Source organism: Terrapene carolina, unplaced genomic scaffold (genome assembly GCF_002925995.2).
Source record: "Terrapene carolina triunguis isolate 2854851 unplaced genomic scaffold, T_m_triunguis-2.0 Scaffold33, whole genome shotgun sequence".
NCBI lineage: Eukaryota > Metazoa > Chordata > Testudines > Emydidae > Terrapene > Terrapene triunguis.
Window position 1 is genome coordinate 1,993,092 of NW_020664384.1, and position 26,764 is coordinate 2,019,855.

Below are 26,764 nucleotides of genomic sequence, written 5' to 3' on the forward strand. Positions count from 1 at the left end.
GTGAAGGTCTTTCAGTGAAAAATTTGACACTCACAATGTTGACATCCCATTCTACCCCCCAAAAAATCAATTAATTTAAAAAATAAAATAAAAAACCATACCCAAGCAGAGTTTTACTTCAAAAAGGAAGATGTGCCAGAGACTCCATTAATGTCATTAGGGACTCTACTACTCCTAGTGACTTAACACGAAAGACACTCGGATAGTACGGTGATGGACAGCTGTTTCAAACACACAGAGAGAGAGAGAGTTTGTGCTTGAGATTTCAATAGAGCAAATAGCCAAAGTCCATCAGCGTCTTTTAAAATCAAGCATACCCCAGCCCCTGGTGGAATATTATCAAAGATAAGCAGCTTGTTAATAGACAGTACAATAGACTTTTTGAGAAAGGAAATTAAGGGTTTGTTCCTGCCTTATCTAGCAAAGCACTTAAGCATCAGACTGATCACATGCTGAAAGTTGAGGACATGCTTAAGTGCTTTGCTATTTGGAACTAGAGAGCTCAGCCTTCCCATGATAAAGCCCTAAGTGGAGGTTTATTGAAGTTACAATTAGTTTGTGGACAGGGTGATCTCAAAAGGTTACGATCAGAATCCAGAGCTTTTGGGAAGGGGGTTAATCCAGAGCTTTTGGGAAGGGGGTTAGAGAGTTTTTGACCTTGCTAAGTAAATCTTCTGTTTTCTAAACTGAACATATTCCAAAGTGAAGCTCTCCCATCTAAATACTTCTATCTCACTGCTTACATGAACTTCACCAGTGTAGTTTCTGAATGACCAACAGTCATTAATAGACTTTATCCTCACAACACCCCTGTAAAGGAAGGAAGTATTATTCCCATTTTACAGACCTGAGAGGCACAGGGAAGATTTAAGTGTCCTAGTCATGGTCACACAGGAAGTCTGTGGCTGAGCCAGGACTTGAACCTGTGTCCACAGCCATCCCAGTGCTATGCACTATCAACTAGACCATCCTTCCTGCCAGTTAGTTATAGATTTGTACAAGAATGTAGCTTTGGGTTTTTTTTCTCTACAACATTCTGGACATGTAAGTAATAGTAAGCAAAGATGAGAACTGAAGAGATGCAATACTTGTTGGTTATTGGGATACAATCATAATACAGGATATTAGTACTTTCCTTACAGAACATTACATTGGTGCTATCTTTAGGGGTGAATTTATTGTTCTACTAAGAAAGGTGGCTTTTGTCCTCTTTCAGTTTCGCACCTCTTCTTAAAAATTGCTTCTGCCAGTTTACTTAAGGGAATTGGGCAGGTAATACATCTTGCACTGAACTTAAAATGTTCTTTTATTAGAGAACAAAATATGAAATTGAATCTTGAAGCTGTCTAGACTGCACATATCAGTTTAAGAAAGGTTAACTCTGATGAGAGACTTTGCAAATGTATGGCTTTCAATCAAATGAAGTGGCACTGGTTTAGTGAAGCAAGGTTCCTCTTCTAGAAATTGCATTACTCCTTATTATAGAAAAATATTTGCACTGAATATATGCATAGAGTGTGTTTGAAAAACCACAGCTGTCTTAAACATGCTTAAGATAAATTTGAAACGGTCTCCATTTTCGGAGTCAATATGCTGCGCCAAAGGAGTATTTGTGCTCTGTGATCACTCTTCCAACTTGCACCAGGTATCGGCGATAGCTGGGGTAGACCGAGACACCCAAGCCACACATTCACCCCCCAGCCAAGTCTCTTCATGCCAGTGTCCATGAGTAGTAGACAACTAAGTCAGCTCTGTGCCACTTGAGATCCTCAATGGTCCAGGTTTAGAGCCACTTTGTGCCAGCAGAGCACCACAGACCTGCCAGAGCATGGGCTCTGTAACTGCTGCTTCTAGTTCACACCTATTACTGCATGACAGGTTTTCAGTTTCTAATTGCTTGCTGAAAAAGAAAACATTTGCATCATTCTGCATAAGTCAGCCCTAGGTTATTGTCTAATGTGCCACCTCAAACTCTAAGATGAATGAATGAATCATCTCTAGGGGTTCTGGATAAACTTTCCTGAAATAGCAAACCGTAACTATTTACAAAGCATTAGAGGTAACTGTCCACAACAGTTATGTACATCTACTACAATACTCTATTTATGCTACTAATATTCCAGTCACTGATCCAGACAGTGAATGTCTGGAATTCTTATCTAAGAGTTTTTAACACTGCGACCTGTCATGCATATCCAATATAAAAATATCCTGGTTAGGATAGGATATGGCACTCTAACTAATGACATACAAAGTTAGGTTTTTCTCTAACATAATTCTCCGTTCAGATGTGCTCAGTGGGAGAGCACAGATGTACATTGCGTTCATGAGTAGTTGAACAGGATGATTCTAGCTAAACATGATCTTACCTAAAAATAAATAGAAAAAGGATGATTGAAGCCATTTAATGTTACACAATAGATGGATTGAAGGAAACATTGCAGTATTCTCCTAATAGTGGGCTCCCATGCAACTGGGACATAAGAACACAAGAACATAACAAAGACCCTACGGGTCAGACCAATGGTCCACCTAGCCCAGCATCCTGTCTTCTGACAGTAGCCACTGCCAGGTGCTTGAGAGGGAATGAACAGAACAGGCAATCATCGAGTGATCCATCCCCTGTCGCCCACACCCAGCTTCTGGCAAACAGAGGCTAGGGACACCCAGAGCATGGTGTTGCATCCCTGCTCATCCTGGCTAATAACATTGATGGACCTATCCTCCAGGAACTTACACGGTTCTTTTTTAAACCCTGTTATAGTTTTGGCCTTCACAACATCCCCTGGCAAGGAGTTCCATAGGTTGACATTGTGCTTTGTGTTAAGTACTTCCTTTTGTTTGTTTTAAACCTGTTGCCTATTAATTTCATTGGGTGACTTTTAGCTCTTGAGTTATGTGAAGGAGTAAATAACATTTTCTTATTCGCTTTCTCGATGTCAGTCAAGATTTTACAGACCTTAAAGGGATTGGAAATGGAGTCATTTTTCAGCAAAATAGTGTCTACCAACAAGGGACTCTCAAATGCCCAATTTAATTTCCCAGAATGATACCATCTGGGTAGGGTTCCAGTGTACAGCAATGGTTTCTTGTCATTATCGTGGTCTCTGCTAGAGAGCCATGTATATGAAATGTATTGTAAAAACTACTGAAATAAATACTGCATTTATCTGTACTTTGCTATATGTGGCCAGGATACTCATCTCAAGAATATTCAGAGTATCCAAAATGCACTTTGCTTATAAATGCGGTATACACAGAACTATGAATAAGTAGGTAAGACCTTATGTAACAAGGTAATAGTCCAAAGGTGCTCAGTTAAGGTGTGTAGAATTCTGACACTTTGTTTTAAATTGGTGCCTTTTAAGTAAATGAAGTGTATCAGGAGTGCTTTGCTATGGCCATCGAATCAGAGGAACCCAGAGTGATCAATTAAAAGTTCTGAATGGTTAATGTTTATATCCACCTTTAATTTCTGTAAATCCTTCCTTGGCCCCCCCCACTGCCACAGAAGTCAATGGGGGTCAATGATTTATGTGGGATTTGGACTGGGTCCTTAAGTATTGTCATTTCATATAAACCAGTTGATACCTGGCTTTCTATTTTAAAGGCTGTGAGGATTTGGAGGCTGTGTCCATACAATTTATGAATTCTGTATGAGATTATGAACTCACTGTATGTATCTTTACCAAGCTGCAGATTCCATTTTGAGGGTGCAGCTTTTTGCCTTCTCTGTTGAACTGAAATTTCAAAGGTTATTATCATAGAATATCAGGGTTGGAAGGGACCTCAGGAGGTCATCTAGTCTAACCTGCTGCTCAAAGCAGGACCAATCCCCAGGCAGATTTTTACTCCAGTTCCCTAAATGGCCCCTTCAAGGATTGAACTTATAACCCTGGGTTTAGCAGGCCAATGCTCAACCCACTGAGCTATCCCTCCCCCCTAGAAGGTAAAGGGCTAACAAAAGAGGGTTGGTTTCAGAGTAGTAGCTGTGTTCGTCTGTATCCGCAAAAAAAGGGGGGGGGGGTTGTTGACTCAAGTGAGTGACACTTGAAAGTAGTTGCTCTAGACAAGAGGCTGGATGCTTTCCAGAGGAACTGATTTAGCAGGGGAGAGGTCACCTAGCAACAAAATCACCTGGTACCATAGGATTCTGTCAGCCTCAACAGGAGACCAGGGAATAACCTGAGAGAAGAGAGTGGAATGTTATAAAGGACACAATTTCCTGTATTTGCTCTCACTCTTTGGCTATTTGTCACTAGCTTAAGATGAGGGAAGCTGCTGCAGGAGCCAGATGAGTTGGTGGCAGGGGGTAAGTTGCCTGCCTGCCTACCTACCTGAACAGAAATGGGCCCCCAAGGACTCCCAGGGAAGGGTGAGCTAGAGTGAGGGGAAATGCATGTAGGGTCTATTAATTTTGTATGGATCTGTGTATTTCTCATGTGACCAAGTAAAGAGCAATAACATGTTACAGGTCTGCATGTACTATATGACACAAGCTACCACATGGCTTTGGAAAGTTAAATGTAACCTAAAAGGCTCACACCTGTGGGTGGCGTTCGGGAAGAGATTGTTGTTTAACCTGTAAGGGGAATCTTAGACGTTAGCACTGATTTCAGGGGCTGGACACCTGTGCCACGTGGACACAGCTCTAAAGAGGGGTGCTAGACAGATGGTCTGCACTCTGTGTGCCTAGGGACCTCAAAACTCTAAAAGTCTGTTCGGACTTTGGAGGCTTAAAATACTTGGGGATCCATAGGTTAGATTCCTCTCACAGCAATCCCGTGGGCCACAGGCATTGGGAGTCTGACCAGATCTGTGATACAGAAATAGTTGTTTTGTATTTGAATTTTGCTATGTAGTTAGAGGATTTGCAGATGCTTATATCAATGTAGAAAATTTGATGATAACATTCTATAGAAATGTTTTATTTAAAGGCTTTTTCATAGGGTAATTTTAATTGTAAATCATCATTACATTATAACTCACTTATTTGGGATGTCTCGTTTATTTAGATTGCTCCCAGATAACCACTTGAGAGTAGTCTGATAGAGAAGAGTAACAACTGCTGATTAATCATGATAGAATTGGCAAAAGTTCTGCCTTTGTTCTGTATTCAACCAGTTCCAAGGCATTAAGTGGTTTTAACCAGGAGTTAAATAAGCATTGAATTTTAAGCTTCAGGATTTTAACACAGATAATGCCAAGTCAAAATTAATATACTGAAATGTAGTGAATGTTATTGAATATAGTATTGTTTCAGTTAGGTCTTTTCAGACCTTTTCTAATGGCCTCTTTGCTTAATTGGGATGATAGGCTGACCACCAGAGTGTCCCAAGAGAATCTTACTGTATTGAAGAAAATATACTCATAATTTGTGGATTGCATTAGCGAGACTCTCTTTATATTTTGGAGCCTTTCCCTATAGCATAACCAGAAAGAAAATGACTGAGTCCACTTCCTTTATTCCACTCATCTCAGCAGAAAATGAAAACCTCTTGATCATTATGAGGATTTTTTTTTTTTTGGGTAATCTTTCAAGTTAAGCTAATATATAATATGGATGGCATGACTTTTGCTAGCCTTGTTTTTTGAGCGTTTGGGGTATGGATAGATTCTGTATGTTATGCAAGGAAAAACATTAAGAGACAAGTGGTGCTGGATATGTTTTGAAACATGGTTCTTCCCTGAAAGGCAGTAAGTTCCTTTGGCCACTGAAGGCCATACCATATCATGTTTTAAACAATGTGCAAATTAGAACTTAGTGCAGAAGGTCAGAGAAAGTTAGTACGAGCTTCATGGAGGGGAGTGACATGCTTCAAGTTGCAGGTAGGGAAGAAGGTTATAACAAAGGTTTTCTGAATGCATTGGAGATAAAAAGGCAAGGATAGGAGATTGCAGTGGTCAAGGAGAAGGATAACCCAGGTATTGATAAGAGTTTGAACCAAAGGCATGAAACTGGAAAGGACAGAATTTAGGATTTATATTAATCAAACCAATTTAAGTACCGTTGACTCCTTAAATATTGTTGACAGTGTCCCTTTATGAAGGTATCTTAAAATATTTGTTCTAAAATTATGTAAATACTATTTATTTTAATATCTGTCTTGCCACAATTTTCAGTATGCTAAGGAGAAACAAGAAGTGGAGTTTATGGTGTTAAGGACCTGGAATCCTGGGCAGTAGTGGCACCTCTGACTTTGCTATCTGGTTTTTTTCAGCCCCAATTTATCTACTTTTGCACTGGTTATATCTGTCTTAGTGACATGTTGTGGTTCGCTGCTTTTTAGGTTTTTACTATTAACACTTTGAGGGAGGCATAAGGGAGGATTTCTTTAAGGATGCAGAACTCCAAGATTGCAATGTTGAAATATTTGGGCTTGCTATATAAATAACTGCATCCCATTCAGAATTTGTAAGAAGGCAATGATGAACAGCAACATGCATTAGGTTTAACTGACAGTAGCTGCTTGAAGAAACTTGACCTGTGGCTGTAATGGCACATTTTCTGCTTCAGAGGGAAACTGCAATGTAGTAATGTACAAGACAGAAAATTATATCTGATTACAAAGAAGAGTTAATCACAGATGAGTAAAATATGTCTTAAATATTTATTATTTTTTATTTTAATCATCTGCTATCTAGAAGATAGTCTCATGTACTTGCAGAGTGGGATTTTGTTGGGATTTGAATGCCTGAGAAATCAAGGGCTTTTGAAGCTGTGTAAGATAAGTTCTGTTGTTTTTTTTTTTAAAAAAAATACTGTTAAATTATCCAAATTTAATAAAAAAATAAACAGTGGAACTTGATGAAGGGGCCTGAGTCACGAAATGGAGCTCCAAGTATGTTAAGGACAGAGCAGAGTCATTCATTTTAGTTTTTCCATCCACAGCCACAAACCTCAGGTTTTAGATTCTTGTCTTATCCTACAAGCCAACTGCAATACTCTTGGCCTTAACTAATGGAAAACTACAGTAATTAATTTTACCCCAGAGAGCTGAATATTAACTAAATGCTATACTTGCATTCGTACATCTATGTATATGTATTTTTGATGGTCTATATGTATATGTAGATGCACACACAGTGATACAGTTGTTAATAGTTTGCTCACAAAGGGATTATAATTAATAACTGCAGTTTTTCCTTTGTTTAAGGCAAGAGTAGTATATAGAAGACTTCTAGAATTAGACAGGAGTCCAAAACCTGAGGTTTGTGGCAGTCTCTGGAAAAAATGGAAACAAATGACTCTGGTATTCCCATAACAGAATATGTCTCTGAAACTGATAAACCTTTGCCTTTGACTTAAAAAACTTGAGTATGTGTTTAACTTTAACCAAGTGTTGAAATCCATCTTTATTCAGAAGGGACATAAGCACAAGCTTAATTTCAAGCACATACTTAAGTTGCATTGAAATCATAAAGTTAAATATACACTTGTGCTTTAATTGTGCCCTTAATATTGCATACTACTAAGTGTGATCGTTATAACTTTATCAAACACTACAAAAAACAGAAACATACGATTATGCTCTGTTCAGGGTTGAAATATAGCATGAGTCAAGATCTAATCTGCAGGGCACAGCTGACAATAATTTTATTAAATGTGACCTGCAGGGAGTGTGTATTGCAGGGAACAAGAATGGCTTTTTTTAAGTCTGTGCAGTTTGATGGTAACCGAGTCCAGTACATAAAGAAGAATAACAAGCCCCAAGAAATAAGGGTGGTGGTGGTGCTGGTGATAAGTGTGCTGGTTTGGACAATTACTGTATAGTCTTGGAAATGGGGCCCAACCTGCAATGTTCAGAATGTTCAAATTGAAACAGAAGCTTTGTTACCTTATTAGAGTAGAAGTTTTCTTATTCCTATAGTTCGCTTTGGCAATATCCAGCAGATCTTCTCATTTGAAATCTTTTACTGATGCAGTATGTGAGTCTTCTCCGTGAGAAACTGAGACCCTTAAAAAGCAGCCCAGATCTGTGGAAAATAGTCTTTCACAACTCTTGAGTTTGGCTTCTTTCAAGATTATACATCGGCGCTGATGCAAATAAGAGTATAAATAGTAGCACTGGAGCTTTGCAGACTCATCTGGAAGATTGCTCTGTTAACAACCATCAACGCTTCTGTTCTAATAAGGTGGCAAAGCTTCTGTTTTCAGGATTCCTGGAATAAAACAAGTGATTTTACTGAAGGTAAGTCATTTAAGATAATGTAAATAACGCTTCCCCAGCCAAAAAGGATTAAAAAAATAACCAAAAAACCACATCTTTTGGACCATTACTGTGTAATGTTAGAAATGGGCCCAACTTGTAATGTTCAGATCCATTTAAAAGCTTCTCTAAAATTCAGGGGTATTGGTCTCCTGAGTTTTGGCTCAGGTCCATTACCGTATAAAACAAACCCCTTTATAGTCGTCTTTATTTCTCTTCTATTTCCTGGTGCTTGTTCTCCTTCCTCATGTACTGGACTTCAATACCTCTGTTACCATCAAAGCACTCAGACAAAACAGCCATTCTTGCTCCCTCCATTAGGCAGGTCACATGTAATGAAGCGCTGGTCAGCTTTGCGCAGGTTAGAGCTTGACTCTGACTATAAAACAGAATTAGTTCAACTCTGAACAGAGCATAGTTGAGTCTTTCTGTTTTTTGTAGTGTTTGATAATGGTGTAATGATCACACTTAATAGTATGTAATATTAAGGGTGCAGTGAATCTTAAAAAACCCAATTAAGAAAATACAAGTGCATATTTAACTTAAGTACGTGGTTGAAATTAAGCTTGTGCTTAAGTGCTTTCAGAATAAGGATGCACTTCAACACATGGGTAAAGTTAAGCACTTGCTTAAGTTTTTTGCTGAATTAGGTTCAGAATACAGAGTTTGTTACAAATCTCTGGTATACTTTTTGTGTTACTGATGTAACCCTTTTCACTTAGTGCAGTGTGGTTGTTCTCTATATGAAAGACATAATATATGAAATCAGAGGTTGATTTGATTCACTTAACTAGGCCTTGGAAAAGTTGGATGAATCATGCCATACCTTGGGTTGATGGGGTTTTGCCTGGTTTCACCTGCCTGGATATATACTAGGAAACAGACTGAGTTCAATATGAAATGGAGACAGTACAGGAGCTATTAACAATAGAGGAAATGCTCAATCTCAAATAAAACATGTCTAACTGTAACTTGACTATTTAGGCTTCTGTCATCAGATATGCAGAGCACATTTTGGCCCCAAAACCTCCGTCCTCTTAATTTCAAATTTTTCTCCGTACTGATAAAATTTTACAGTTCATAGTTTGGAATCTGTACTCAAGTGTCTGTCTATATCTCAAGTAAATTCTACTGAGAAACATTCATGAGGTGCATATAATGTAACTCTGTGAAATGCATCTGGACATGTGCATCGCATTTGTTAATATGATATGTTTTTGTTTACTGAGCAGTTTGAAATTAAGACAAACAGATTTGAAAACAGATTTCTATTGAAGGCCAGGTCTACACTGAAAAAAATTGCCAGCATCGTGGTGTATTGTTTTGTTTTAACAACATAGCTATGTCAGCAAAATCCCCTATGTACACACAATTAAACTGGCAAAAAAATGGTTTTGCTGTACTAACTTATTTCACTCTCCAAACCAAATGTCATTAAGAAGGCATTGTAATGCTTATACTTATATTTGGTTTGCTTTTGGTTTTCCTATAAGGCCAATAAATTGTAGCTGTTTAATTAAATTTGTTTAGAAACTGATGTAATGTCCTTTTTGCATGGACACTCTTATTTCAGTTTGAGAGTGCCTCATATCAATGTAGTTTAAGCTAAACCAGTATAAGGCATTCTCAGTAAGAGCGTTCACAATTGCACTAATTTATTTAAATCTATTTCTAAACCAATGTAGTTAAATTGATACAATTGTCTCATACAAACATGGGTTCTGAGGGGAGTGTTTGCTAGTCTGTGAAAGACAAGTGGAGTCATATGGAGTTACTTAAAGCGGTAGTGCACAGAAGGGTTTTTTCTCATATTGGGAGGGTGGTGGTGTTTTTTGTGTTTTAAGGTGTTATTGGACCTTTTAGCTGGGCAAAAATATTCTCGGTTTAACTTGGGGGAAATCCTAACTTGCTAACTTTATAGTTGCTACCGAAGTAAAGACAAGACAAATATCCCTTACATAGTGATGCTACCAGAATGGCCTATACTCTGTTACACTTTCTTTCCCCTGAGCCAGTATAACTGAGTACTAAACCTGGACCCTTCATAAATTTTAATTAATGAATTCTTACCCACAATAGGTAAAAATAATGGTTTGGAGTGAGACTAATGGATTCCTGACATTCCTGAGCAGCCTTTCTGTCCCAGGGACTGAAACCTGATGTACACTTAAAAGTTTTGCCAGCATAGCTGTGTCAGTTAGAAGCGTGGGGAAAAATCCAGACCTGTAACTGACATAGATATGCCAGCGGCAAGCTAGTATACATGCAGTTATACCAGCAAAAAAGTCATCTTGCTGGTATAGCTTATTTTGCCTGGGGAACTGGTATAAGGTGTACCAGCAAAATAACTATTTTGCTCCTATAAGCTGCGTCTCCACTTAGAGGGTTTGATGGGGTAGCTATACTTGCAACTCCTTTCTAGTGGAGACAAAGCCGCATGAGCGTCAGAGCAGTTTATCCACTCTACAAACTCCTGCCTATTAGAGGCTGCCACAGCAGAGGTTTCACTCCTCTTCTCCTCCTTCCTTCTTTTACTCGCCACTCTTTATGGCTCACTACAGCAGAGGGGGGAGACCAAATGGAGCACTTGGAGAGAGACAGACATTGGTGCTAGCTTCCTGATTACTTCCCCAACCACACCTCTCCTCTTCCTCTCTAGAAGCTATTCCCTCTCCAGGAAGGGAGAGTCATGGAGAACTCCCATAAACAGCAGAAGAGAGGATGGGAAAGACTGTGCTGGGGAGGTCAGTATGAGAGACCTGAGAAGTGAGATGCCCTATTAAGATGATTAAGCAGGTGTGAGCCTCCCATTCACACAAGGAGTCAGAGTGAGCCCAGGCCTATGGTTACCTGGGGGAAGGGAAATAGTATAGTGGGGGCTTCTCCACTGATCTAGATAAGAATCCTATTTGTAGGGTGTTAATTGGATTTGACCCAAACTCTGAGCTGCTGGGAGTTCTTTTGTCACTGATTTTGGATGTGTGTTATTTTTAGAGTTGTGGTTAGTTCTGAGCACGTTCTCACAATACAAAACGAAATGTGCCAAAACACTATCTTTTGTATGAGTCCTCCTGTATTGATGCAGTGACATAATGAGCTATAGAGAAAGAGAACATCTATTAGAGGATTTTGGTTTGGGGTTTTTGTCCGCTTGGTCTGATATGAGATGAGGTCTTGTGGAACAGCCTGAAAATTATCTTTGTGGAGGCCCTGATAATGAAGATAGTCACTGTATAAAGAAACCTGCTGATATGCACTTGAATGCACACTCTAGCCTCCAGCTGTCCCCCTTACCACCAGGTTATTTACAGAATTATCCTCTGCAGGGAGGTGGAAAATTAAGGATTGGCAAAAATGGAGAACACTCTGTGGAAGAATAACAATGTGTGATTGATCGTAGCAAAAGCCATGACTAATTTGGGCAAAGCTAGCATTGAAAGAAGACTCTTAAATTTGGCAGCCAGTATAAAAAACTGGACATTTTAGGGTCGTGTTTGTAGGAGTCAGTGGTTTGCTATATTGCCAGGGTAGATCACAACTCATTAGAATTCCAGTCTCACAAAAATGCTGAAAGATAGCCGTGTCCATGCAATTCTAGGAGAAAGAATCAACCAAAACGTTTGCCCCAGTTCTGACAGTTTCATGGCAGGCCTGAGTATGCTTGCTTTCTAGACTCTGGAAACTGTACTATTTCTTTGTCATTTACAGTTGGGACCGTTTGAGTTGTTTTATAACCCCAAAACCAGAGATTTAAATCGAGGGACGGAAACTCCATTTTTCTTCTGCAGCTTAAGTAGTCCAATTCTTTTAAGGGGCTGTTAATGGCATGTTGGGAATTTTTTTCTCTTTTTTGTACAGTGTGTATGTCACTCTTTCACATGCTCCTCCCCTTTTTTGACAGTAAACCTCTGTAGAGAGGCAGGTTTCAGAGTAGCAGCTGTGTTAGTCTGTATCTGCAAAAAGAACAGGAGTACTTGTGGCACCTTAGAGACTAACAAATTTATTTGAGCATAAGCTTTCGTGGGCTACAGGATCCGAAGAAGTGGGCTGTAGCCCACGAAAGCTTATGCTCAAATAAATTCGTTAGACTCTAAGGTGCCACAAGTACTCCTGTTCTTTTTGTAGAGAGGCAGACACCATGGTCAAGTGGACTGAGCACAGGTTCAGGATCCAAGAACTCCTGAGTTCTTTGAGTAGATGTCACTCTGGCTGCTCCACTTCAGTTGCACTTGCGTACCCTTGCACCTTTGATCGTAGATTTTCAGTAGCAGTGTCCATGGGTCCGCTTCTACACCCTAAATGTCCTTGTACTCTGATCTGAAAAGGGTGGAGCCAGCGCCGCTCCAGTTCTTTATTGGACACCTTCACCCTGAGATGGACCTTTGCAGTGTCCGTTGGTTAGTTTTGCTAACCCTTTGCCCTTCTCTGTTTTATTTCTTAATATTTTCTTACACTGTCTGTGTGTTTGGGGGGACCTCCCACTATTCTCCTTTTCCCCAGTGGCTTCCCTGCCCACCTTGGTTCCTTTCTTTGAAGCCCCCTTTTTGCTCAGGGTATGCCCAAAACTCCAAGGTTTAAACCTTGCCAGACCTGCAAAAGGTCTTCTCCCTTCAGCAATGGACAAATCAACTGCCTTGGGGAGGTGCATATTCTGTTGAAGTGTAAGGTCTGCACTAACTTCAAGAGCAGGTCTAGGAAGCTAAAGGAAGACAGGCTCAAGTTACACCTTATGGAGCATTTCTTGAGGCTTGCTACCGACTCGGAGCCCAACCTCACCCCTACACATAGATCTGAATGTCCTGGTGATCTCCACAGATTAAGCTCCAACAAGCAAGTCTGAAGGGATAGCTTCAGAACCCTGGAAGGATTCCAAAAAGAGAAGACACAAGTCCCCGATGGAGAGTCGAAGAGGAAGGGGAAGTTACGTCCTAGTGCAGGTACCACCGAGGCTCCTAACTGCCCCTTTTCCGCCCCCCTGACTGAGTCTCACGGACCCTTGAAAATGGCTTTGAGTTTTTCCCACACAATGAAGCCTTGTTTAGCACCAGCATCTGGACCCAGTTCATAGCCCTTTATACACAAGGACTCTTCAAAGAAACTGGCATCAGTTCTGGCTCCCCCAGTATCAATCCTGGTAGCAGCCAGGAGTAAAAGGGATGTGCGGATCACTCAGCTACGCTGTCACCAATACCAATAACTACGTCACAGCCAGTCATCCAGCAACCTACCTCACTGGTACCAAACTGATTCCTGCTCTCAAGGGATCTCCTAATCCTTGAGGAACCTGACTTTTCTCTCCTGCCAAGTACCAAGAGAGATCATCCAGTGGCACCATTAGTCCAGCTGATGCCTTCGCACCCTCTGACGCACACATCCTACCATCAGCTCCAGTGCAACCTCCAGGACCATTTTGACCAGCCCCACAATCCAGTACTTGTAACAAAAGGCCCAAGATTTTGTTTTTAGCCTTAACATCCTAGTGGTGGGAACTGAAGATTTTATGGGCAAAAATCTGTGAATTAGGCTTGTTACAAATAAATAAAGCTTAGCTTTTTGAATCTCAACATCTACTGCCATTAAATAATTCAATCCCTCACTTAATTTCCCACAACTATGAAAATCTAAGTTGATACAAATTAAAAATATGCTTAAAAATAAAATTGATATCCGTCAAAATTACAAAAAAAAAAATGAAAATCAAATTCTTCCCAAGCCTACATGTGTATCAGAGGGCTGTGGAACCACCCAGGAATTCCTCTGTCCTTTTGATATTTTGGTTGAGAGCCATGAATCACTCCTTCTGGCCCCATTGCTTCAACCACTCTTTCCTCCCCTACCTCTGACCCTATTTCAGACCATTATGGGAGCAGATCACATCAGACAGATGGGGCTAGAAGTCATTATATCAGGCTATGACATTCACTTCTTCAGCCCCATTCCTAATCCTCTTTCAGAGACCCTTCCCATGAGAGTCACCACGTTTTGTCCCTCCCTTCATCAGGATGTGGCTCTACTCGAGTTACGCCCTGGTACCCAAGAAGAAAGGAGAATGGAGGCCAGTCCTAGACCTCAGAACTCTGAACACATTCATCTGGACACAGAGGTTTGGGATGCTAAAGTTAGCAACAATAATACCATCTCTAGATCCGGAGGATTGGTTCATATCCCTTGACCTTCAGGATGCCTATTTCCACCTACTGATGCATCCTGCTCACAGATGCTTTCTACAGTTCACAATTGGCAACGATCACTGTTAATATGTAGTGCTCCCCTTCAGACTCTTGACTGCGCACAGAATTTTTACCGAAGTCCTTTCGGTTGTGATGGCCCTGTTATGATAATTGGGGATAATGGTCTTTCTCTGTCTTGATGACTGACTCCTCAAGGCTTGGTCCCTTCCCAGAGTGCAGTCTGTAACCTGCAAGTCCCTGACCCTCTTCCATTCCTTTGGACTGAGCCTCAACACACAAAAGTCCACTTTGACACCTGTCCAACGCATTGAATTCACGGGGGCCACCCCAGTTTCCACAATTGTCAGAGCCTTCCTGCCTATAGACAGATTCATCACTATGAGCAACTTCATCTGTACCCTTCAGAGGAGCTCTCAAACCACAGCACAGACCTTCCTGCAGATGCTAGGCCACATGGCAGCCTGCATGTTCATTACACCCGATGCAAGACTGCATTCGAGGTATCTCCAGGTCTGACTCAGGACAGCTTACACAGCTTGAGCAAAAGGATGTCTATTCCACAGAAGGTTCTCGACTCCCTGAATTGGTGGAAGGATCCCCACAAGGCCTATGTGAGAACTCCATTCACTTGCTGCCCGCTGAAACATAAAAATAAGAACCATCACCATAGATGTCTCATTGCTGGCTTGGGACACTGCTGGGTTCATTGCCCAGCCCACGGGCTGCATTTTGCGTTGTAACGGCCCTGTGTGCACCCTGCTGGACTATGTTAACTCATCCTTGGAACCTAGAGCAGGCCAGCACAATCTTCCTAGGAAAAAGGTCCAGTCCCGGAACTGGCCAAGGTAATTAAGGGCCCTAGGTATCATAGAAGGGCAGCTCTTCCTTTTCTCCATGTTTGGGTGTGGCGGTCAGGTTGTAAAAGGGAACACACAGACCTTCCCCCTCCCCGGCTGTAGACAGGGAGGAGAAGGGAAAGGGGAGAGGTCCCGGTTCCTCAGGGCAGAGGTGGGGAGAGAATGGTCCAAGCAACCTCCCTAATTTCTCTCTCATTTTTTTTTCATAAAAATCCCTAAAAGTCTCAGAGCAAGGTTGGCATCTCTGCATTAGCGTAGAATCCCTTATGCCAGTGCATAATAAAGCAGTCTTCTCTCTTCCCTAATGTCCATTACCGGAGCAGGAGGTTGAATGGATCAGGAGCCAACTGTTTCAGCTTCACACTGGCAGGTAGTTCCCTTCCTCACAGGGAATTCTCCCCTTGTCAATTATGGACAGAATTCTGACCCTGTGGCACCCTCAGAGTGACTTAAAGAGGCTGGCAGCATAGCGGAGAATTCTGACTTTCTATAACATTGCAAAATTCAAATGTAAGTATATAGCTACAAAAATTCAGTAGCTTGTATTGACAAGGGAATGAAGAGGCCATCCTTAATGAGAGTTATTGTAACTCCAGTTGTCTTTTTTTTTTTTGCTGAGTGTAACCTTTACAGTTACTTGTGTTTGAAAAAAGTGTGTGTTTTCAAAACAGCACTATTAATTAGCTGCCACTTTATTGGCAATTCTTAACCAGTTTCCTTCTTGACAGCTGTTTGTTAAAATGTCCAAAAGTGTGCCAGGCTCCTCAAAATATAGGTACATTTCACATGGGCCATACCCAAAGAGTTTGCAATCAGATCTGATGCATGATGCAAGAGAGGGAATCCTAAACAGTCAGTAGAATGGGAGACGAGAGAATGGGAGTGTGACAGAGTCATTCAGGCCATCTCAGCATCCTGTTGGAGGCATTGGTGTCCTGACACTTCCTGCTTAAGAAAAATCTTTTTTGGCCCGTGAGATATAGTCCTCCAGAGGCGCAGAAGGTGATATGGGCCAATAGAGAGCTAGCAGGACAGTTAAGACGACTTGCTGCTCCCGCTGAGAGTAGAGCTGGGTGAGACTGGGACAGAAGAGGAGTGCTTCAGTGCTAACCCAGAACTCCAAGGCCAGGTCAGTCCCTTGGCTTAAAGTGCTGCAACCAAGCGCCTGTCTTTTGTGTATGTGGATATGTTTGTTTGTTTGTTTGTTTAAAAGCGGAGTCTGAGTTAGCTGTTATTTAACTGTTTGAAGGATATATGCTGAGCTTATGGCATGGGCCGCCGTCCTCCTCCACATCCTGTAAAGTGAGGTGCTGTGACTGGTTCAGTCATAGAGGCCCCCTTGGGACTGTCACCTGATGTGCTGAGATTACCTCTGAGCCCGTTTTCCCTGCCAGCTTGGGACTCCAGAACCCTGCTTTGTTGAGCCAGACACGCTAGCCTGCTGCAACGCAGACCCAGGTCTGGTCCACGCCCCCAGAGCTGCAGACTTTAACTACAACTACTCAGCAGGTCTCCTATCTTGGCACCCAGACACCCAGCTCCCAATGGGATCCAGACCCCAAATAAATCCGTTTTAGTCTGTATAAAGCTTATGCAGGGTCAACTCATAAATTGTCCGTCCTCTCTAACACTGAGAGAGAAAGATACACAGCTGTTTGCTCCCCCAGGTATTAATCCCTTACTCTGGATTTATTAATAAACAGAAGTGATTTTATTAAGTATAAAAAGTAGGATTCAAGTAATAACAGACAGAACAAAGTAAGTCACCAAGCAAAATAAAGCAAAAACAAGCAAGTCTAAGCCTAATACAGTAAGAAACTGTTTACAGGTAAAATCTCACCCTCAAAGATGTTCCAATAAGCTTCTTTCACAGACTAGACTCCATCTTAGTCTGGGCCCAATCCTTTCCCCTGGTACAGTCCTTGTTAGTTCCAGCAGACATCTTAGGTGGAAATTATGGGTTTTCTCATGACTGGAACCCCCTTTGTTATGTTCCACCCCCTTTTATAGCTTTGGCACAAGGCGGGAATCTTTTGTGTCTCTGGGTCCGCACCCCTCCTTCTAAATGGAAAAGCACCAGGTTTAAGATGGATTCCAGTATCAGGTGACATGTTCACATGTCCTGTGAGACCCCAGCCTCCATTCTTCCAGGGCTGGCCCGCACATACCCAGGAAGGTTTGCAAGTAAACCGAGCCATTTACATCCAATTGTCCTAGTCAGTAGGAGCCATCAAGATTCTAAACCTCCATTAGTGGCCCACACTTTGCATAATTACAATAGGACCTTAGAGTTATACTTTATATTTCTAGCTTCAGATACAAGAATGATACATGCATACAAATAGGATGAACACACTCAGTAGATTATAAGCTTTGTAATGATACCTTAAAGAGACCTTTTGCATAAAGCATATTCCAGTTACATCATATTCACACTCATAAGCATATTTCCATAAAACATTATGGAGTGCAACGTCGCAGGCGCATCTGCTCACCCTGAGGCAAGGGGACACAACAGCGTTTACAAGGAATTACTGTGATGAGACATGCAAGGGTATGTGTTGTTATCCAACTAATTTTTAGCATCTTGGGAAGCAAAACAGCTAAAATGTGTGTACTTCATGTGACTATGAAGTGCTCTGTTCCTCTCTTTTCCTAAGTTTTTCAAATCCAAAAACAATAGGTACTACATTACAAATGTGTGTCTGGCTAATTAATGATATCTCTGTTTGCAGAGGATTGAGTGTATTATTCATATATTTTCTACATTTTTTGCTATAAGTTTATGGTCAGTATGTTTTATAGAACCTTTTATAGGTTCACACTATAGGTTGATAATGTAGGTATCTACTACTCTGAGATTGTTGAGATTATAATTATATTGCAGTAGTTTGGATAAAATATCTGCATTGTATTAAAGAAACAGATGTTTCCTTAAGTTGGTTTAGTGTCCCAGTAGACCCGGGTTTATGCAATAAGTGATATTGGGACTGTGGATTAGTGGGCAGAGAGAGATCAAGAGCATTGCAGAGATAATGATGTGCTGCGACTGGGAGAGGAAAGAACGAAGCTATTCCTTCATAGTTTCCGCCCACCTTAACACATGAAGTAACATTGACAACTGACATTAATTTAATTTTTCCAAATGTGGAAAAAACAATCAAGATCATCAAAAGGAATGAGATGCCCCAGAATGAAGGGATATTAACCCATGCTCTGATGCTCTGGGTGAGGAAACTGGGTATCAAATATCAGAGGGGTAGCCATGTTAGTCTGTATCCACAAAAACAACGAGGAGTCCAATCGTACCTTAAAGACTAACAGATTTATTTGGGCACAAGCTTTTGTGAGTATCAAATGTTTCTTGTTGGCATTTGGAAAATGTTTCACCGAGCAGCATGAAAAATGTTAAGCATGCCAAACTTTTACTTTTATTTTCCTTTCTTAAAACTTCTTACAAAGAACAAAATCTGCTATTATAAATTCCTGTCGAAGGAAAATTGAAATGGCGTCCTCATATATTGACAACCTATTTTCTTGTATTTGTTTTGTTTTCAGATGAACTGCTTCAGAAAGAGCAAAACTACTCCGATGATGTCTTGGCCAATATGATTAGTGAGCCCAGGATCAGCTATGGAAATGATGCCCTCATGCCTTCATTGACTGAAACTAAAACCACAGTTGAACTTCTTCCAGTTGATGGAGAATTCAGCCTAGATGACCTTCAGCCATGGCATCCTTTTGGTGTTGATTCTGTCCCAGCCAACACTGAAAATGAAGGTAATGTAGAATCACTGAGAGAAGGCCCCACCCAGAGTGTTTTGAAGTGAATTGGTGTGTGATGATTGATTCATGTCCTAAAAATCTTGGCCTTTCTAACTTAAGTAGGAAATTATACATTCTGATTGTGGGAAATGGTCTGCCACACCTGCCTGGCTTCCTTAATGGGACAGAGAATGCTGATTACATCTCAGATGTTTAAGTACATCATAAATCTCAGTGTTGAATTTAATCTACTCCCCTTATTGTAAAAACAGCAAAATTTAAGTGATATTCTATAAATTAACGGGGTTAATGTGTCAGAATTATGTGCATTTTAAAATCACTTAAACAAACAGGAGCTTTTAATTGCTAGCATCAAAATGAATAAGCACACTACTCTAGAGTCATACTAAAAATAAAACGTTGTGGTGTAAGTATACATGTGATTTTACTGATTAGAATATTTTCCGGTATTTATTGCCGGGGCATTCTGCATGCGCTCTCCATTTTGTAACTGGACAGTGAAAGCTTCTACAGGAGTACTTTGTGTAGCTCATGGGATAACCAGTTGAGACAGTCATATGCTTTTCATGTTTTTAATTTTAAATAATTTCTGTCTAATCTTTACATTTAAAAATAATCGGGCATTTTACTGCCAGGGCAGTAGAAAGGCCAGGTTTTGTCTAGGTGCCTGAGCCACATTAATCAGAAATCTAGAAAACTCTTTCTTGTTCACTTCCTTTAAGTTTCTTCTTATGTAAGTGTTAAGATGAATTAACAAAGGGAAACACAAACTCCTCCAGTTCAGTGAGAGAAACTCAGTCAAGGTTAATTGAAACAGAAAAATGAGCATTTATGAAAGAATGATCGATGCTACTTTAAGATGACACTGTTGCTTCCACAGGCAGCTAAATTGCATCTAGATGTGTGGTTCTTATTTCTTTTAATATATTCCTAATAAAGATGCACAAACAACTCTGCTTTGAATAATACACTGTTTAATTTTGGATTATTGGGCATTTTAATACGTGCTACATTAGTCTGTTGTGGCACTTTCAGTGTTTCCTTTGTAAATCTTTTATAGCTATTCAAGGAGTATTGAAGGGTCTTTATAGACAAGGATATTCTTATTGTTGTTGCTTCACAAATAATTAATCATAGTACATGTAGGATTAAAAAATACCCCCGTGGAGAGATTTAAGATACGTTATAGTGAATAGTTGAAATAATAGGTGTAGCCATTAGATGTGAGATGCTGAGCACCGCACAGGACTGCTCTGCAGGACTGACCCTTAGAGGAGATTCTTGGTCTCTGGATAATGTGGCATATGGTTGATCTAACAATTTTAACTTGGGTGTTGGTAATTTGATCATTGTTTAATGAATAGCCAATCTACAGATACTAATACTGCTTTGCTTTAGCAAAATAAATAAGTAAATCTAATTTTTGAAATATTGGTGATCAGAAATTCTGAGTGTTAGTCTTTTGGCCTGGGAGTCTTAACTCCCTAAATGCAAACATTAACACGAATGCAATGCTATTCCTGTGTGGCATTGGAAGACGACGTACTTCACTATTATCCAAAGCAGCCCTTACAATGTGTTGGGTAAACCAGTTGCCTTTTTAGATTTAACGTGCACATCAGAATACAAATTTTTCGAACAGACGCTGATATCTGTCAAGTAAATCAAATATGTATTTATATGACAGACTGATTCTAAATGAACTATTACGTTGTGTTTTTCTCAACATTGTCACAGCTGCATGAGATGTTTTTAATTAACCATTGAAAAAGGAATTCATGAAGTTGAGTGATGGTAAGAAAGAACAAGTGCAAGCAAATCCAGCATTAAAGTCATAATTTGGTATTTCAGTCTAGCACCTCCCTCTTCTGGAGGTGTGTTTAAGTGATCATCAAGATATAGTAGATGCAAAACTGCTATCTGTCCAGACATCCTTTTATCCTGCTGGTGTGATGGGGGATGATTTAAGTGTGAGACTTCTTACTTTCATTCTGAATTTCCCTGTGGGTTGCATATTTGTGTAAAAGATACGTGTAATTTTAGCAGTTTCTCTCTAATTAGAATTGCTTTCCATCTGCAGTTGTTTGCATACCTTGGTTAGAAGTTAAGGAGCCAGTGAAAAATTGATTTCTCTGCAGTCTAAATTTAAGCCTGCTAAGATCCAGCAAATCCCCTCAGACTTCTGAAAGTCCCCCGCTCCTCCCGCATATACACTAAGTTGATTTCCCAATAAGTATCCAATGACAACTATATTCAAGGAAGAATATAAACCTACATGCACTCTTAGATCTTTGGTCATGTGAGTTATCTTCCTGTTACTGTGAAATATTGACAGGTTTACAAAATCTGTTCCTTTCTAGTTTTAAAAAAGGTAATTTAAGTCCACGTGATAAGACTAAAAAATGAGGCATATTGTATTTAAAAAACTTGGAAAAGAGACTTTCACAGATACTCTTATTTTAGCAATGAATTATAATACAAATTAACATATTTCTAGCTTAGTAACGGCCTAGGGTTACCATTCGTCCGGATTCCCCCGGACATGTCCGGCTTTTCTCAGTTAAAAATAGCGTCCGGGGGGAATTTGTAAATGTCCGGACTTCCCCCCTATGCAGAGCGCGCGCGGCTGACAGGGCAGCCGGCCGGATGGTGCCACTTGCATGGGGCTCCGGCAGCCAGAGAGAGCCCTTCCTCCGCTTCCCCCTCCTCTCCCCTGCAGCTGAGATCACTCCCCTCCTCTCTCTTCCTCCCTCCCCCTCCCTGCATTCACAACGGGCCTCCGGCAGTCTGGAGCTCCTCCCCCTGCCCAGCAGCACTCTGCGAGGGCAGGAACCGGGCTATGTGCTCCGTGGGGGAGTGCGGCAGCGTGTCGGGCTGCGTGTGGAGCAGGGGGAGGGTTGGATGGGTCAGGAGTTCAGCGGGGGGCTGTCTGGGGGTTGGGGGTGTAAGGTTTTGGGCAGTCAGGGTACAGGTAGGGGGTAGGGTCCTAGGGGGGCAGTTAGGGTGGGGGGGGTCTCAGGAGGAGGCACTTACGGGACAAGGAACAGGGAGGCTTAGGTAGGGGGTGGGGTTCTGGGAGGGCAGTTAGGAGCAGGGGTCCCAGGAGGGGGCAGTCAGGGGACAGGGAGCAGAGGGGTTTAGATGGGTCGGGAGTTCTGGGGGGGGCGGGGGGCTGTCAGGGGGTGGGGAATGGTTGGATGGGGCGTGGGAGTCCCTGCTGTCTGTCTGGGGGTGGGGGTGTGGATAAGGGTTGGGGCAGTCAGGGGACAGGTAGGGGATAGGGTCCTAGGGGGCCAGTTAGGATGGGGGGAGGGTCTCAGGAGGGGGCAGTCAGGGGATAGGGTCCTAGGGGGCCAGTTAGGATGGGGAGAAGGTCTCAGGAGGGGGCAGTCAGGGGACAAGGAGGAGGGAGGCTTAGGTAGGGGGTGGAGTCCTGGGGTGCAGTTAGGTAGGGTTACCATACGTCCGGTTTTTCCCAGGCACGTACGGCTTTTTGGTCCTCAAATCCCCGTCCGGGGGGAATTGCCAAAAAGCCAAACATGTCCGGGAAAATAGCTTTGCCGGCATCCCTGCCCCAGTCCCCTGCTTACCTTGCGGCTCCCGCAGGCTGCGAGCGGCAGATGGATTCCCCCACGGCGGCTGCTGCTGCTGCTCCCCCCAGACACCTCAGCTCTGTGTAGCTGAAGAGCCGAGCTGCCCGAGCACTACCGGCTTCACGGTTTGCCGGGCAGCCCCCAGACCCTGCGCCCCCGGCCGAGCGCTTCCCCTCCCGGGCTCCGGCTGCGTTGGGGAAGCGCCCGGCCAGGGGCAGGGTCTGGAGGTCTGGGGGCTGCCCGGCAAACCGTGAAACCAGTAGCGCTCGGCCAGCTGTTTCGCAGCTGGGAGGGAGGAGGGGGAATGCGGGGCGCTCAGGGGAGGGGGCGGAGTTGGGGAGGGGACTTTGGGGAAGGGGCGGAGTTAGGGCAGGGCCAGGGCCCCGTGGAGTGTCCTCTTTTTTTAATGAGGAAATATGGTAACCCTAAGTAACGCATGGCCATCGCATTTGCCAGTGTCTAGCTCAGCTTAGCTAGATATACTTCCCCTAATGCTTCTGAGGAAACCAAGGGTGAAATCTTGGCCCAGTTGAAGTCAAATGGGAGTTTTTGCTAATGTTTTCACCCTATGGGTTTTTCCCCCACAGACACAGTTGTCCTCAGTGAGGAATAGACTATTTATCTTTTTCTAAAATTAAATTTTTGTTAACATAACCTTATGCTATCGTGATGTGGCCAATCACCACTTTCACCTCTCTTGAGTCCATGGAAAATTGTACCACAACCCCTGCCAGTTGGTCTGTCTTGGATTTTGAGTTCCTTGGGGAAGGACTGCCCCTTCTTTTCCTTTTGGAGAGAAAAGCACATTGTGGGTGCTTCCAGATTAAATAATAGTTACATATAAAGTGCTAGAAATGCTCCTAATCCCCTCAGGTATCTTAATATTAGGGTATGTCTACACTACGAGAGTAGTTCGATTTCACTTAAATCGAATATGTGGAATCGATATTGCAAAGTCGAACGTGTGTGTCCACACTAAGGACAGTAATTCGACTTTGTGAGTCCACACTAACGGGGCAAGCGTCGACATTGGAAGCGGTGCGCTGTGGGCAGCTATCCCACAGTTCCTGCAGTCCCCGCTGCCCATTGGAATTCTGGGTCGTGTGCAAGAGCACACTGAACGAAGCCTGCATAGTCATCCCATCATGAAAAAAAGTAGGTACAATAATGAACTTCTGGGAGCCAAACTTTTATGGAAAATAGCATTGGGCTCCAATTTTGTGCACTTGCTGATTTGTGCCTAAAATTATCATATTTGCATGTGAAAATGAGGTCAGTATATATACAAACAGTTTTGGAGCATGCAGAATTAGTGTACTACTTTAAAACTTGGACTGCAGCGTACCATGTGTCTTATTAGTACTGTGGTTATCATATCTTTGCACGTAGTCATCCTGTACATTACAGACTTACACCACTTCACATCTTCCTCCAGCACCCACCCTTTCTTCAAAGAACATATCTATAAGTCAGCGCTCTCCCTTATGCACACCTCATGGCCTGATTTCTAGCACTTTATATGCCCACCTGCTGTTCCCTATGTGAGGAGACCCTACCTGGGGATTGTTTTGCAGACATGTGCACTGTTGTTGTTCTACTCTGTTTCCAGCTGCTTTGGCTCTTCTTCCCTAAGCATACAAACATTTATCATTGCAGACAATCCCCTTGTGTTGCCAAGTAACTGACAGCACTAAAGCAGCTAGCACAGAATTGCAAGGCCTACTTTGCACAAGAAGGATGTCTACATGCTGTATTGGGAAGGCAACATAGTACAGCAAGGGCAGTGGATTAGGAGTCAGGAGCGCCAGGCCAAAAATTTCAAAAGTGACTAATGATTTTTTGAGTGGCTCAATATTGGATGTCCAATTAGAAAAACCTTAAAAAGGGCCTGATTTTTCAGAAGGCAGCTGCTCAGCACTTTCTGAAAATCAGGCCCCGTTAAGGCGTCTCATATTTGGGCACTTAGAAATTGAAGATTCCAAAATCACTTGTTACTTTTGCAGATCTTGAGGTTCTGTTTCCAGCTTTAGCTTTCCTATGTGACCTTGGGCAAGTCACTTCCCTCTGTGTGTCAATTTCAACATCTGTAAAATGGGGGGTAATGATACTTGCCTTCCTTTCATAAAGCAGTTTGAGAACTATGGATGATAAGAGCTGTATAAGAGTTAAGTATTATTATTTCCCCCATCCGCAGAAGTATTGGGCCAGCCACATGTAGCCACGTCAATTTACAGCAAACAGTTCCCTTCTCCTCTTCCCCATTCAGCTGCCACCATTTTTCCTGCCACAACCTGTTCTCCTAATTTTTTAGTGAGTGACATAATTTTACTCTTCCATTCAGCTATCACTTCTGCAGTGTCTATATATCCTTTGCAACAACATATTCAGTCCCTGCTTTGAAGTACCAACTGTAACAGCATACAGGTGCCAGATGAGCAGGGGGGGAAATGTTCAGAGAATACGGGATCTGGGCGAGGGCAAGAAGCATGGGGACACCAGAGGAGGGAATAAGGGTAATGTTTCTGCAGTAGCAGGATATTTCAATCCTTCAGCACCAATCCTTTTCACTGGAAAAATGCTGCTGCACTGGAGGGCTGTAGCCCACAATTGAAGAAACCTAGCAAAAGGCTTAGATGAGAAAACATTTAGTGGTTGTACTTTTATTTAGCATTATACAAAAAACAGTTTCTAGTGAAGGCAATCACATGGGCTACTGATGGTGCTCTGAATTGCCAGGAAGATGGTTTGATAACTGATCCATCTTTACTTCCCCATATAGGGAGCATGGCGTGTGCTAAGAAAGCAGTGCAATCCCCCTGAGAAAAGCCCCTTTCAACACTCAGTAGCAGAGCTGGTTGGGAATATTCCATCTGACTGATTTCCTGACAGAAAATGCAGTTTCCACAAAAACTGATTTTGTCTCAGTTCAACTCAAACCAGCATATTTTGTTTTTAATTGATCCAGTCTGTTTTGTTTCTAATCAGTTCAACAAAACATTCAACTACATTTCCCTATCAGCACATTGCCTTTTGAGAGTTGTAATTTGGGACCCTCCTTTTTTTCCTGTGAGCAAGGTTCCCTGGAGGACATCTTTTATAATGCAGTGTGGATTTCCGTCTCATTGAGCATCATGGCGCTTCATGACTTGGAATAAATTATGGGAAATGTCCAGTCAGGGAGGCTGGCCCATGGGAGAGAATGGGGCCATCTGGCTTCTGAACTACAACGTTGATGAGGCAATTCCCCACTTTGGGAAAATGCATTTTAATATTGAACTGACTCAAAACTAAGCAGCTCAGGTCAGTAAACTGAAACAAAATATTTCAATTTTGGGAATGTCACTGTGGTTTATATTCAGAAATTCCATTCCACACAAAAAAATTGACATTTCAACTTTTTGTCCCAATTCAGGATAAAAGCAAATGTTGAAATGTCAGAATTTCCTATAAGACAGAAATTCCCATTTTCACTCTACTGTTCAGTAGCAACTCCTTTATCTTATTTCCGCTTCACCATCACTAATCAGAAAGTTCAGATAACCATCCCAAAATTCAAATGCATAACAGAACTGTGTCTAAATACCGTGGTTCTGGAAGACCAGGCTGTGACTTTCACAAGACATCTGGTACTTTGCACCCTATTTCCAGAGCAACCAAAAGCAGAAGCCAAGATCTTTGTGCCATTTTGGCACTTCCAATGCCAACTGGAACAAAGAAGCACAAAGTAGCATAAAAGAAGAAAAATAAAGAAGGTGGAGGGGAGGAATAACACCTTTTTTTTTTTTTATACTTCCCCAACAGGTTCAAGTTTGGGTTTAGCTAAGGTTATGGGTGAAGGGTCAGGTTATTCACTTTCCTATTACTATTAGTGCCGATGGGCTCCAAAAAGCATCACGCCAGTCTTCAGACAGGTATGGCCTCTGTGTGGGAATATAAAGTATTTAAAGATGTGAATGTGGGGCACAGAAATATGGTTGTTTTTCAAGTCCCCTTCCACATTTAAAATGGAAGATAATCTAATTAGAAGGACAATTATACTGCATACAAACTAAAATATATTAGGAACTACATTTTATTTATATATATATATATATATATATATATATATATATATATATATATATATA

General features: G+C 41.8%; 1 protein-coding gene across 4 annotated transcripts in view; it reads left to right on the plus strand.

The window, feature by feature from the left end:
- Positions 1 to 26,764, plus strand: part of LOC113406632 (amyloid-beta A4 protein) — a 322,356-nt gene that overhangs the window by 269,875 nt on the left and 25,717 nt on the right. For all 4 annotated transcript variants that reach the window (XM_026652412.2, XM_026652414.2, XM_026652421.2 and 1 more), the window contains one exon: positions 18,817 to 19,038. In XM_026652412.2, coding sequence (XP_026508197.1) covers positions 18,817 to 19,038 — 222 coding nt within the window. The remainder of the gene's footprint in view (positions 1 to 18,816; positions 19,039 to 26,764) is intronic.